At 38.1% G+C, this 14,235-nt stretch overlaps 1 protein-coding gene across 14 annotated transcripts in view; it reads right to left on the reverse strand.

Annotated features, from left to right (window-relative positions):
* LOC107859328 overlaps positions 1-10,001 on the reverse strand; it is a 13,185-nt gene extending 3,184 nt beyond the window's left edge. The window contains exons 1-4 of one of the 14 annotated variants that reach the window (XR_007052343.1): positions 9,856-9,991; positions 2,263-2,327; positions 1,932-2,015; positions 1,170-1,216 (exon numbers count right to left, since the gene is read on the reverse strand). Coding sequence is in view for 3 of the 14 variants with exons in the window: in XM_047406903.1 (XP_047262859.1) it covers positions 1,170-1,229; positions 1,904-1,939 (96 nt within the window). In the remaining 11 variants the exon portion in view is untranslated. Of the gene's footprint in view, positions 1-1,169; positions 1,230-1,903; positions 2,328-9,855 lie in introns of all 14 variants that reach the window. The other 13 variants (XR_007052338.1, XR_007052339.1, XM_047406903.1 and 10 more) reach the window with 13 other exon arrangements.
* Between the last annotated feature and the right edge of the window lie 4,234 nt (positions 10,002-14,235).

The following is a 14,235-nucleotide window of genomic DNA, read 5'->3' on the forward strand; positions in this document are numbered from 1 at the left end:
CCTATGTTGGGTCGAGAGATTCTCACTCGGGATGACTTTACAGTCCTTACACAACGCCCTATCCCCTTTCCTAAGCAACAAAAAGTCAATCTGGGTCCTGGCTATCGCGCTCCGAAAAGGTGCTCGTCCTTCTTCGGGAAGCCCGAGTTCACCACCACCAGCCCAAAGGCCCTCGCAAACTCCAATAGGGTCGCCCCCTCTTCATTTCTCTCTCCAAAACCAAAACCACCATGCACATCCCCAAAGCCTCCCGGTAGCGCCCCGATGTGCCCGTTGAAATCCCCTGCTACAACAATCTTCTCCGAACTGGGCACGCCTCTCACCACCTCCTCCAAAGCCTCCCAGAACCGCATCTTCTCCTCCCCCTCCGCTCCCACTTGCGGCGCATAAGCACTACACACGTTCAGGGTAAACCCCCGAATGACCAACTTAATAGTCATCAACCTATCGTTGATCCTCTTCACCTCCACTACCTGACCTCTAAGCTTTTCATCTACTAAGATGCCAACTCCATTCCTACGCCTCTCGCTCCCAGAGTACCACAGCTTGTAACCATCCACATCCCTAGCCTTAGACCCTACCCACTTGGTCTCTTGGACACACGCAAGGTTGATCCTCCTCTTCCTAAGAATCTTCACAAGCTCTACGGACTTACCCTGAAGAGTCCCTATATTCCAAGACCCAACCCTCAGCCTACCGTCGCTATCCACACGCCCCCCACTACCTCCCCCTCGGCCCAACCTTGGCCTCCCGCCCACTCCCGCCCTCTCCCCATCCCCCGCCCCCACCACGGCCCCACGCCCCAACCCCCTCGGACATGACCCTATCCACCCATTACCACCCACAGCCACAACTACCCGACAGTATAGGAAAATATAAAGATGAACCCGGTGATTGCTAGACCATTGCTGTGTGCTCTCATGAGTTTGCTGTTTCTCTGTGAACAAGTACCATATAAATTAACACTGACATAGAAGTTAAAAGGACCAGAAGCCAACTGGACCATATGTCACCAACTAAGTTACCGCTTTGCGATTCTGTAACAGAATTAATTGAAAAAGACTCGAGATATTTCATCCTTCTTTTAGCTTGACTTGTCAACAGACACAAATAGCTGGGATTTTGGATAGAGCAAAGAGTATTTCCCATGCAACAAAGCAGCCGAATACCTGCAACAATGGACAGGGATTTCCCATGCAACAAAGCAGCCGAATACCTGCAACAATGGACTGGGAATATACATGACACAGAAAATAATAACTTATCTCAGTTTACATTCAGTCCTTTAAGGTGTCAATGAGATTTGACACAACGTGATCTTCCTAGATGCCGACACACTTTGTCTAACGGAATAACTTAGGAAAAGATAAATTCTTCCCTGGACATTCTCTCTAACAAAGGTAAATTTACATGTAAACCCCCACCCACCCCCAATAAACACCTCTATTTTTTCACTAGAGTGGTAGTAAAAATACAAGAGACGAAGATTCAAAGCATATAGGAGGCACACGGTAAGGCTTCTTTTTCTGCGACTTCATAGGTATCATATAGTAAAGGACACACAAAAAGAAGTTTCAAAAAACTTTTCATGTCTTCAACAAATGCACGGTCATGCCCACTCTTAGATCAACATTTTTAGCTTTCACGTTCTTTGGCTTGACCAAATTGGGGTTCTCAATACCCTGGGTTCCAGATTTAACTTTGAGAGGGAGAAATCAAATAGACGACCTCAACTAACATGAGATTTAAGTATAGTGTTTGCCACAATTTTTTTTTTTTTGACTAGTAGCGAATTTTTTAAACATGGAAATATAAGAAAGGTTAAAAAGTAGTAGCTGTCGCAAATGAACTTCTCTTCTTAAAAAATTAACAAAAATTAAGAATTGAATCAAAGATGACTGACCTTAAGAATTGAATCAAAGATGACTGACCTCTCCATTGGAATCGTCTCCAGATTTGTTAAGCCCCAAAACGATAATGACGGACAAGAACCGTGTACATTTACTCTACAGGCACTTTATGACGTACACGAGGTTATGGAATAATAACGAGCTGGATATTCAATAAGAGTTACATATATACACAAGGGAGTTACATTTACAAAACTATATAATACTACACGGTCCATGAAGCCTCTAGTCAGTTTAACACGCTAAACTACAAGTGACTAGTTAGCATCAAGCCCGTTATGCCCAACCGGAGATCTGTACATATAATCAAAATACTAGGCATAGACTGGCTCCAAAGAGAGTTGGAGCTCACCAAAATATCCGCTGAAAACTGCAATAAAGCCTAACGTGGATGTCTGCTATCCTGAGGGTTTGAGCCTGCATTAACAAAATATGGTGGGCCCGAGACGTCAGTACATAAACAACATGTACTGGTATGAAAGCACACAGAATAACAGCTGGACAAATACAGAAGCTCATATGAGTCAAATGGTAAAGTGAAAAACGTATGACCCAACAAATAACACCTATACGATATGAACTGATAACTTATGCACCAACCTTGTTAGTATCATATATAATATTTAGAAAAGCGTTCATCATAACATAGGACCTACACTTTGCCTAGGTGATGCACTTATCCGATAAGTCGTATAAATGATAACAAGATGGCCTTTTGAAGGCAATCTGAGGCAAGTATAAAGCATGTGTTGCTCATATACTCATTGCTATGATCCCGTATGTGTAGATGTAATCGCAGTCTGTATCCAGGTACGCCCCGCCCAGGGGCTCACTATGAGGGTCTGCCCGCAGGCCATATATGCCATATGTTGGCTCGAGTCGGGGGAAATCAGTACATGACGTTCCAACTGACTTCAAATGCAAATGATGCCACAAAGGCGGGTACGCCCAATGGTTGGGCTCGCTATAGTGGTCTGGTCTCGATCCTGTGCACAGAATCACGTCGAGCGATATGCCAAGCCAAACCTATATACCCTCCCGTCGCAATGTTTATCAAATAATGTCTTGAAGGCCTATAACATGTGAATTATGATAATGATCATCTAGCTAACATATACAAGTGCAGCTATGCTATTACTATATACTTTTACTCCTACTGTGTGATATATGTATATATGTTGTGTCCTAAGGGCTTCAAGTAGAGAAACTTATGATAATATGGAAGTATCATAGAATCTTAACACAAGGAGGGAAAGATAAGTACTTGTAAGCCTGATGGTAGAACGAGGGAATAATACGTAAGGTAATATAAATATTTTAATCACGCATTTCATGAGAACTATATTAACATTAATAGGAAGGAGCACATGACGTAAGGTGGTGCCTTAGCGGCGAGGGAAGGTTTAGCTTTACATACCTTAATGCTTTACTAGCTACGATAGTATTCCGAACCTACCTCCGACCTGGACCCGGGACAACGCTCGACCCTAGGCCCCAATCCCCCGGCCTGGACACGGGACCGCCCAAGCCCAAGCCCCACTCCCCTGGCCTGAACCGGGGACAACGGCCGAGCCCCACGCAAAGCCCCGTCCCCCGGCCTGAACCCGGGACCAAGCCCGAGCCCAGGCTGCCCCAGCCCTTCCCTGGGACCATGCCCGAGCCCAGGCTCCCCCTTCCTCCCCCGGCCTGGACTCGGGACTATGCCCGAGCCCAAGCTACCCCCTCCCCCCGGCCTGGACACAGGACCACGCCCGAACCCAGGCTCACCCCGGCCTTAAAGCAGGACCAGGCCCGAGTCCCCCTCCGGATCTGGACCCGGGACCATGCCCGAGCCCAAGCTCCCCCTTTTTCGGGCCTGGACCTGGACCCTGCCCGAGCGCAGGCTCCCTCCTCTCCGGCCTGAAACCGGGACCACGCCCGAGTCCCCCGCGGCCTGGATCCGGGACCACGCCCGAGATCAGGCTTCCACGCCCCACCAGGTCGCCCGAGCCCAGGCTCTCCCTCCCGCCCCAGGCCTGGACTTAAGACCGTGATCGAGCCCATCCCCCCCCCCCCCCTGCCTGGACCCGGGACCACGCCCGAGCCCAGGCTCCCTCCCCCGTCTGGACTCGAGATAACGCCTGAGCCCAGGCTCCCTCCCCCACCTGGACTCGAGATAACGCCCGAGCCCAGGCCCCTCCCAACCTGGACTCGGGACAACGCCCGAGCCCAGGCACCCCCCTCCGTCCAGGACCCGGCCTGGAACGGGACCACGCCTGAGCCCAGTCTCCTCCTCCCCCGGCCTAGACCAGGGACCATGCCCAAGCCCCTCTCCCGGCTTGGACCCGGGACCACGCACGAGCCCATGCTCCCCCCCACGGCCTGGACCAGGGACCACGCCCGAGCCGTGGACCACCCTTTCCCTGCCCCGCCTGAATCTAGGACCACGCCTTATCCTAGATTTCTCTATCCCGCCTTGACCCGAGACCACGCCCGAGCCCTACCCCCTCTTCCCTACCCCGCTTGAACCCAAGACCACTCTCGAGCCCAGGACCCCACTCTCTTGCCCCGCCTGAACCATGCGCGAGCCCCTCTCCTCCTCCCACCTGAACCCGGGACCACGCCCGAGCCCTGGACCCCCCTCTCCCCGCCCCACCTGAATCTGTGACCACGCCAAATCCCAGGCTTCCCTGTCCCGCCTGGACCCGGGACCACGCCCGAGCCCTGTCCCTCCTCTCCCTTGTAAGGCCCCGTGAGTTTGAACTCTTTAAATGAAATCGTTATATTATTTTGGTGTAGAATATTTTAACTCGAGTTGTATCTCTTATTAATGACTTGATAAGTATGATATTAAATGATGGTTACTAAATATTTTTTTTAGTCATGTGATAGTTAAAGGAGTACTATGTCAGTTACTTCACTGGAGTCGTATTAAAAAAAAATGTTTATTTTTTTTTACATGAAATATTAAATACTAGTATTCTTTTATGTTTATCCATATAATAAAAAGCTTAAGAGCAATCAGGAAGAGAGGCTACAGTACTTACCCACATCTATTAAACATTAGATGTATACTTCTTAATATATCACCGCCTCTTCATTTCCTTTCAATTAACCATTGTAGTGGTTCCTATTAGCTCTACTTGAATCTCATGGATTTCTAAGACCGAGTAAATTTGGTTACTCTTTATCTACTATACACGATACAAAAGCTCTTCTATTTTTTTTTTTGTGGTTCAAAATCAAGCGAAGACTTACGGTGGATTTAATGCTTTTCAAAGAAACAATCGGATGAGATCAACTTCAGTGATAGCCAAGGTAAGTTAAGTTTAAGATTAAGCATGGTGATCCTTCTATTTATCACATAGTATTAATGTTAATTCTCCACCATAGTATAGTGCGGGTTAAAGATAATTTGTGGAGAACATATCAATTAAAGGGTCTTGCGAGCTTGTCGCTTTCCTAGTGTTTGATCTATTGTCTGTGTGACCTGGGCATGTTTCTGAACAGGTTGTAATAGCTGTTGTACTTGCCATTTATATAGATATCATGCCTTAAAAATAAGGGATTCTCATACATAAGCGTTACAAGGCAAGGCCTAGGGTAAGATCCTTTTCTTAGTTCGGGTTGGATTCTTGCTTGTTGTAATAGATTGCTAATGAAAGTTCCTCCTTCCGTTTTTAGCTTTGAGATGAGATTTGCAGCAGTTTTTAAGTAAGGAAATCATTAAGATGGACTACAAAATATAGATTTTGGCTTAGAGTGAAAAGAGCATTGGCATGTCATGATATAAGGCAAAACTCAAGGTATGTAAAGCTAAAACCTCCTTCGCCTTTAAGACACGACCTGTAATCCTTTGTCCTTCCTAAAATAGGCGAGATAGTCTACTTGATATATGTTAATATAGTTTTCAATTTCGATATGCCTAACACATGGCTATATATCCTTTTCATTTGAAATTACGCATACTTATGCTTCTTGCGTCAAGTTGTTGAGGTCAAAATATTTGTACTGCTCCTGTCAAGTCAAGTATCTATAGAGTTTGTTCGTTTTCATTAGGAATTCTCAGAAGTCACCTAGTATATCGTCATATGCTATGAATTAGAATAAACGGTTATATTATAGTCGCACTAATATATTAGATCACATAGCGATATAGTCATATGGTGATATAAAGTACAAGAGTTGTAATAGTTCGATACCATTAAAGAAGTTAATTGTATATGCAAAGCACTACTTGAATAACTAGACAGTATTCGCCGTCATATATACTTGCATAGGCATACGAAGCACTATTTGATAAAGGTTAACGACGGGAGGGTATCATAGGTTTGGCTTTGCACACGCGCGACGTAATTTTGTGCACAGAATTGAGACCAAACCACTATAGCGAGCCCGAATGCGTGGTGTACCTGCCCTTGTGGCATCATTTGTATTTGGAGTCGGTTGGACTAGTTCCCCTGACTCGAGCCAATATATGGCACATATGGCCTGCGGGCAGCCCCTTATAGTGAGTCAAAAGGAGGGGCGTACCCTACATCAGACCGCGATTACAGTTATGCGTATAACATCATAGTCAGGAGTATCTGGGCAACACAAATGATACACTTGACATAGAGTGTCCTTGGTGGGCCATCATATGATTATTTTCACTTAGGCAAATTGCTAGGCCCTTAATAACTATGATTTATTCATAAGCGGTTATATGATAAGTTAATATGGTAAATACATAGGTAACAATCTTATATAGTGTATGTCTCCCGTTTTTTCATAAGTTATAGTTTCATACAAGAGGTTCTAGTATTCAGTCATCCGAAGTTGCTCATTCTATTGTTTAACTCATTGAGCATCCTTATACGTTTACTTGTTATTCTGTCTGCTTTACATACTAGTACATATTTCATATATACTAACGTCCCCACATTTGGGGGCACTGTGTTCTGTAAATACAGGATCAGATGTATCGATGAGCAGACTTCTATACAAGGCACTCGTCCGTATTCAGCAAAGCAGTCGGTGAGCTCCTCTCTTACCTGGAGCGAATAAACGTCTAGTACTTTCAATTATGTTTTCCGTACAATTACAATTTCTCTTAGAGGCTTCGTGGACTTGTCACGCGTGGTCATAGATTTACATAGCCCCTTATCATTGTTTGTAAATTGTAACTTCTCCGCACTGTATATATAGTCTATATATGTCAGCCACATAGCTGACACTCATATGGTTCTTGTTCTTCATGCCTAGGCTAGCTAAGGGCGTGACATCCCTGCCCCACCTGAACCCAGGCCCCCCCTCCCCCGCCCCCCCCGAACCATGCCCCAGCCCCCCCCCCCCCCCCCCTTGAACCCCGCCCCCCCCCCCCCCCGAACCACGCCCCCTACTCCCTGGCCTAGACCCGGGACCACGCCTGATTCCAGAATAATATGGCATGAAGTCACTTTTCATAGGCCATCCATGTTGATACTAATGATCAAGAAGCAGATAAACTAATAATCAATTGCAGACAAGTCTATAGAAAAATATATGAAGTTATGAACCACATTAGCATATGAATCTGTGGATGAACAAAAATCCTTTTTTACTCATTGCATATTTATTTAGTTAAAGGTAGCAAGGGTTCATTTTACTCAAGTTTAGAGCCTAGAGGACATACACAACATATGATAGAATGAGACGTTAAAGCACTAAGCAATCCAAGAACTAGGTGAAAAATACTCATACAAGGTCAAATTCAAATTGTCAGACATTAATTTCAATTAGATAATGAGTCGAGTTTGTGAATTATCAACCCCAATTAGACATAATAATTTCAAAGATAAAACATACATCTTCCGTTAAAGAGACTGACCATACTCTATAGCACAACCATTATATCAGGAATTTAATCCCCCCTTCAGTTCGGTCATTATTTTCTTAACTTTAACCACTAAGACAAGTACTAAACAAACTTAAGCCAACAATGACGTTATCACTTGGTAAAATGATCAGGAGCTGTCCGTGAATGTTGGGATCATATAAAGTAATCCCAGACAAATTGATTTAGTTATATAATGTTTATACAACAACAACATCATACCCAGTGTATTCAAGGAATGACTAGGTTAACGGTAGTTAAATACCTTTGTCTGCATGCACAATAGACCATATCAATGGACAGGGAATCCAATTATTTTCAGAAAGATAGATGAATTCATGCCTCAACTCCCAAAAAATGAACTGCTTTGGACATACAAAATCTCCAAAAGAAAAATAGGAAGCCAACATTTATGGCTTATTTCCAATTACAGTAAATTTTCGACCACTTACTATGGTAGCTGCTTCTTGTAAATGATATGCTAAAAATGGACCAGTGAGTTCAAATGAATAGACTAAGCACTTAGACAATCCAGAAGCAAGTAGTACTACTCTTTTACAACAAAGATAGCATTAGCAGCTAACTATTGATTATTGAGATGAATTTTTAGATTATTGTTTATTACTTATCTTCTCTGCCACCCACAAACCCCTGGTGTGGTGAGAGATGGCAATGTATAAACGAGGCTGAAACAAAATCGTTATTGACCTAAGGAATGTGTTCTACTCTATTTTTCACTCAATAGGGTCATATCTCAGAGTGACAGAAGACTATGAATCTTGGAGCTTATGGAGAGTTGATAGTCATGGAAGATCCATATTATGGTCCCTGTAAGTATTTTTTGGTGTACTTGGACAGTAAGAAACAGTATATGTTTTGATGAAATCTCAACTCTGACCACTCTCTAAAAGATGATGCCTAGTTGGAGTACCTAACCCCTGTAAATAGCCCTGATCTGTTTTAGGACTTTGTTGGCTCCCCAAATCTAATATAGTTTCTTTGGATCCAATCCCTGTTTTGCACCTTTTGCATCTTCTTGAAACCTATTAATGAAACATCTTACTTCATCAGAGGAAAAAAACTGTGCGCGCCAAAGTAGTACAAATATGGAACAAGTAAAGTCACCATGTCGGCATGTCCCCATATGCGCTAATATGTCACCATCCCTTAAGATGAAAAACAGTATTTGTTCTATATTGAAAACCTAAATAAACTGAAGTTTAACCTAGCAATTGGGAATTGCAGGCAACAATTGCACACCTGAAACCCCTAGCATCCTACAAGATCATGATTGTGGTACATCTCAAAACTTTGTTTAAATAGAGAAGGATCACAAAAGAACTCTGTGATTATGTCCTTCTTGAATTTCGCAAAATAGAAGCCACAATACTAAATAATAATTTGCATCTTCAAATTAGATTACACTATCTCATCCACTAGTTGGAGACATATCATGGCACAGAAAAACTTATTAGTATATCGGATTAGTTATCAAGAATCATCTTTAGTTCAAATTAGTTATCAAGAATCATCCATAACCAAAAAATTCAATTGACCATAAAATTTAAAGCGAAAATAAGTGTATTCTACAGGGAAGAAATTGACAAACCACTGAAAGTTAAAAGATCAAAAACTTTCAAAATGATGACAAGAAGACTGATGCATGATCTAAGAAAGTTACCCAATTCATCCGTCGTATTCCTTTACCCGAATTCTCAAAAACCCAAAAATCAAAGCAAGATTGAAACAAATAGAATGCAGATTGATTGTTTCACTAAAGAGGAAAAAAAATTGCTGCAATGATAATTTCAGGAAAGAAAATTTAGATATAAATTGTCTATGCATCTGATCTTAAACTCACAAACTTAAATTATAGTATTCATCTTTTTCCAAATCAAATAAACAATTCTCAAAAACTTATCCAATTCATTTGCCATATTTTTTACTCTCAATTCTCAAAAAACCAGAAACCAAAGCAAGATTAAAGCAACAAATAAGTGCAGATTGTTTCCGAAAAGTGTAATAAGAAAAAATTAATGACAAGTGATGATTTTTGGAAACAAAATTAAGATAAAAATGACAGAAACAAAGCTTTACTAATTGAAGATTTACCTGGAAATGGAAGGGCTCGAGTATGGATTTAGATTTTGGAGCACCCAGGAGAGACAAGTAATTCAAAATGAGGAGAAATCTAGAGAGAGAGACTGAGAGAGAGAGAGGAGCCTATGAAATTTGGAAGTGATGATGTAATAAGTGATGATGTAATATGAAAAATAAAATTGACATAAAATGATAAATTAATTTTTATTTTAAATTAATATGACATTTTATATAAGACTTATTTAAATTTTTTTCACAAAAATTTTCTTATTGTAACTTTACATCACTTCTAATTCGATATTATAAGTTATTTAGGACATATCTCTTTGTTGCTTCAATAATAAAATTTGATTGACTCTCAAAATTATTTCAGTGCCACCTAAATTGAAATAGAACAAAAAATATTTTAAATCATAATAATTAAAAACTTAAATTATTATAAGAATATAATTGACTATCAATGTCACAAAAATTTGGACAATGAGGGTAACATATATTATTTAAAAAATAAATAAAAATATTATAAATTACAATAACTAACAATTTAAAGTATCTAAAAACATATTAAATATATGATTGATTTTCTAAATTATATTGGTGTCACATAAATCAAAGGGTAGTTTTGGTATTGTATAGTTTGCATGTTTTAATTTAGTAATTTGTTGATCCAAATGATGTTATCGATTTTAACCTGTTTTGAAAATTTAGTACTTTGTTTATTTTATTTTGGTAAAATATTATATATTAAAAAACTACGCAAAGAGATAATAATTATAAGTCATAACTATTAACATCTTATAATATTTTAAAAACATATAGTAAAAAATATGTTTGACTTTTGAAATTCTAATAGTGTCACATAAGTTGCGATAAAGCAGGATAAATTATTTGAAATTACATTAAAAGATACTATAAATCACAACGATTAACAACTTTAAATATTAAAAAAAAAATATTAGTAAAAATTTGATTGACTCTCTAAATTTTAAAATTGGGACAAAGTGAGTAACATTAATTGTTTCATAATTACGTAAAAGGTACTATAAATCACAATGATTAACAATTTAAATTATTTGAAAGTTTATATTTATAAAAATTTGATTTACACTCTAAATGCTATTTGTGCTACATAAATTGAGATAACGTAAATAACATATGTTGGACTCTTGTTGTTACTGGCTAAAGTATCTAGTCTATGTAGATGAGTGATCTTTTAATATTATCAAGAAACTATATTAAATTAATACTACATCTAATCACGGATAATTAATTTTAAAAGAAATCTTTCGAGAAGTGAGTGACCTTTTTTTTGTATAATTAAGAAATCAAATTAAATTAACACTACTATTTAATTAAGGATATAAATATATTTCACTCAGAAAGGTAAATAATTTTTTTATATATGATGTTCAAATTAAAAATACTATATACTATAAATATAAATAAATCATAATAAAGTGAAAAGAAAAAAATCTTAAAGATTTTTTTTTTTTATTAACAAAAAATCTTAAAGAATTACACTATACTCGAGAAATTGTGTGTTGATTTTCTAGTCTGGACAAATATTGTTGGACATCCCTTTGAATATAATAAATTTAATGTTTTAAAAAGTGCTTTAGGTAATGAATCATATTTAATGTTAAGGGTAAAATAGATAGAAATAGGTAAATTATCCAATAATTTTAATAACTGGACAAGTATTATTTCACATTCCAAAAATAAAAAAGTGAAAAAATAAAGATGGACGGAGAGTGTAACATAGATAAGCATTGTTGAACGGAATATTTTCTATCTTTACTTTTACTTGTCAATTTTAGACTTTGTACATTTATTAAAAAAAATAATTTAATATAATATCCATATTAATTTATACTAGTTATCGTACCTGCGCGGTTAATATCAAAAAAATTAATCATAGAGAAATTTACATATAAATTTATCAAATATATAAATTATCAATATTGAGTTTTTAAACACAACTATTTCTAGTGATCTCTTATCAAGAAGTATTATTCTTTATGATTTTTTAATTATATTTGATAAAGTTAATGCATTATTTTAAATATTTAAATTATTCACGAAAGGAAAATCATTTCCTCCTTAAACTGTCATAATTTTTTGTGTTTTCTAAATTACATTCAGTTTATTAGGATTCATAAAATTACTTATCTAGATAAGAGAAAAAATTGAGGTAGTTTTACTCTTGACAAAATGGCGATGAATAATTTAGAATCAAGAAACCCCCAAAGAGTCTTCTGATGATATCAGGCCTTGAACATGTTTTTATTTGTTCTTTTTTATCTGCTTATCATCTTCGTCTAGGCAATGTTCTCTTGTTTATAGTTTTTATGAAGATTTCTTGTTCTATCTTGATTATCTTCTTATACTATGTAAGGGGAGAACCTTCCTTTATTTATATTTGCTTAGATACTTTATACCGAGAGGAATCCTCTTTTCGAGGTGCTTAGTTCTAAGTTTTCATTTTAGTATTGGAATGAGTTGATCATCCTTAGCAACATAGTCGACTTATGAACCACCATGTATAGAATCGGAAGTAAGGTTTATGTCCTTTTCCTTATATTTTATGCTTTGTTTTTATTTGTGTTAAGGTCAAGGGTATTGCTCAGTCCTTGATCCCCTCAAGTATCATTAATTTTTTTTAAGGAAAAAAAAAAGAGAAAAAATCCATCTTGATTAATGACTAAAAAGTTATAAACACTTACTCATGTTGTTAAGCTATAAACTATACTGGTACATTTTTTATTACATTTATTATTATAGTAATAGTAATTTAAGCAAGACAAAATGGTTTGATAGACCCTGTACTATGTCGGTTTTGTAAGTTGAACACTTCTACTTACATATTTGTCATTTGGACTCTTGAACCCATTAAAAAATAACATTTTAAACACTTTTTCGGTGAGGATAACACACTCGCCCCACATCAGCTGCCACATCTGTCACGTCATCTTCCACGTCATTTTTATATAAAAAATATATTAAATATTAAAATAAATAAATAAATACCACCTCCTTTCTCTCACTTCCTCTTTTTCTTTATTTTCTCGTTTTTTCTTTCTCTATTTCTTCTTTTTCTTATTCTTCTTCCTCCTCTTCTCATTCTTCTTTTCCTTTTATCATCTTCATCTTCTTATTCTTCGTGCTCTATGGAAAAATTTAAAAGTGAGGGGCGAAAAATTTAAGAAGTATGACAAGAATGAATTTTTGAAGATTTTTGTGATTTGGGTGATTTAAGAAACTTAAAATTCAATGTAAAGATTCAATTTTTATGCTCTTTAGACTTTTTGTGATCTGGGTAATTCAAGAAAGTTTGAAATTCTTGAAAGTCAATGTAAAATCTCAATTTTTATGAGGAATGCAATGGCTCGTTTGAGTTCGAATGGAGAAGTGAAATGGTGGACAATGGAGGACGTTTGTACATTGTTGTTAGTGTCACACCCTTTTTTTAAACTAAAAAAAAATTATTTTTATAGTTTGAAAAGGTTTTTATTATTGAAGTGCAAAATAAAGATTTGTTTCGAAAAGGACTTTTTATATTCAAAACTCAGAGTCGCCACTTGGCATAAATCGGGTGTGCCAAGTCACCTTTGGATATCCTTTTTCAAAACAGATTTGACTCTTTAAAACTGATTCACGAACAGAGATTTCGGCTAAGAAATTCTATTGATTGAGGGGAAGGTGTTAGGTACCTCTCGATCCCGTGGTTCGACCACGGTCGTTGCGTAGAGCGTATCGGCTAACGTTGACATTACAAGTGCATAAACCACACAAAGCACGCAAAAACAATCAAGCAAGCAAACAAAACAAAATAATTCAAAATTTAGTGTTCAGTCCAATTATACAATTCAAAATAGAAAAATAGGAAAATATAAATCATATTCTAAACTAATCCTAAACTATGCTCCAATTCTTTACCCGATGCCCCGAGCCTTGATCACGAACGTCCTCCGGGTACAAAATACTTCGGGGCATTCCCAGCAAATGAACACAAATACCTCGGGGCATTCCCCGGCCAAATGAATACATCGAAATTAAATAAGATAACTAGAAAAACGTTCAAAACGTACATTTAGACATTCAAAGCATTCAATCAACACATCACGCCTAAATTTTACCTACCCGAACCTATATTGCCTGTCCACTTCAACACATCACCACTCTATCGCGTTCCAATAATATTCATGCTTATTCCAAATAAAGCAAATCGACCATAAACCCAAAATTAATCTACATTCAACTTTTATCAATTTCTTAATCCCGCCCCCAGTAGCTTCTTTTTTATCAATCAATGATTAATAAATTCCTCGGTTAAAATCACTTTTCACAGTCCAAAACCAACATCCATACATCCTCCTATCAAAAATTCGAACA

This window comes from Capsicum annuum, chromosome 2 (genome assembly GCF_002878395.1).
Source record: "Capsicum annuum cultivar UCD-10X-F1 chromosome 2, UCD10Xv1.1, whole genome shotgun sequence".
NCBI lineage: Eukaryota > Viridiplantae > Streptophyta > Magnoliopsida > Solanales > Solanaceae > Capsicum > Capsicum annuum.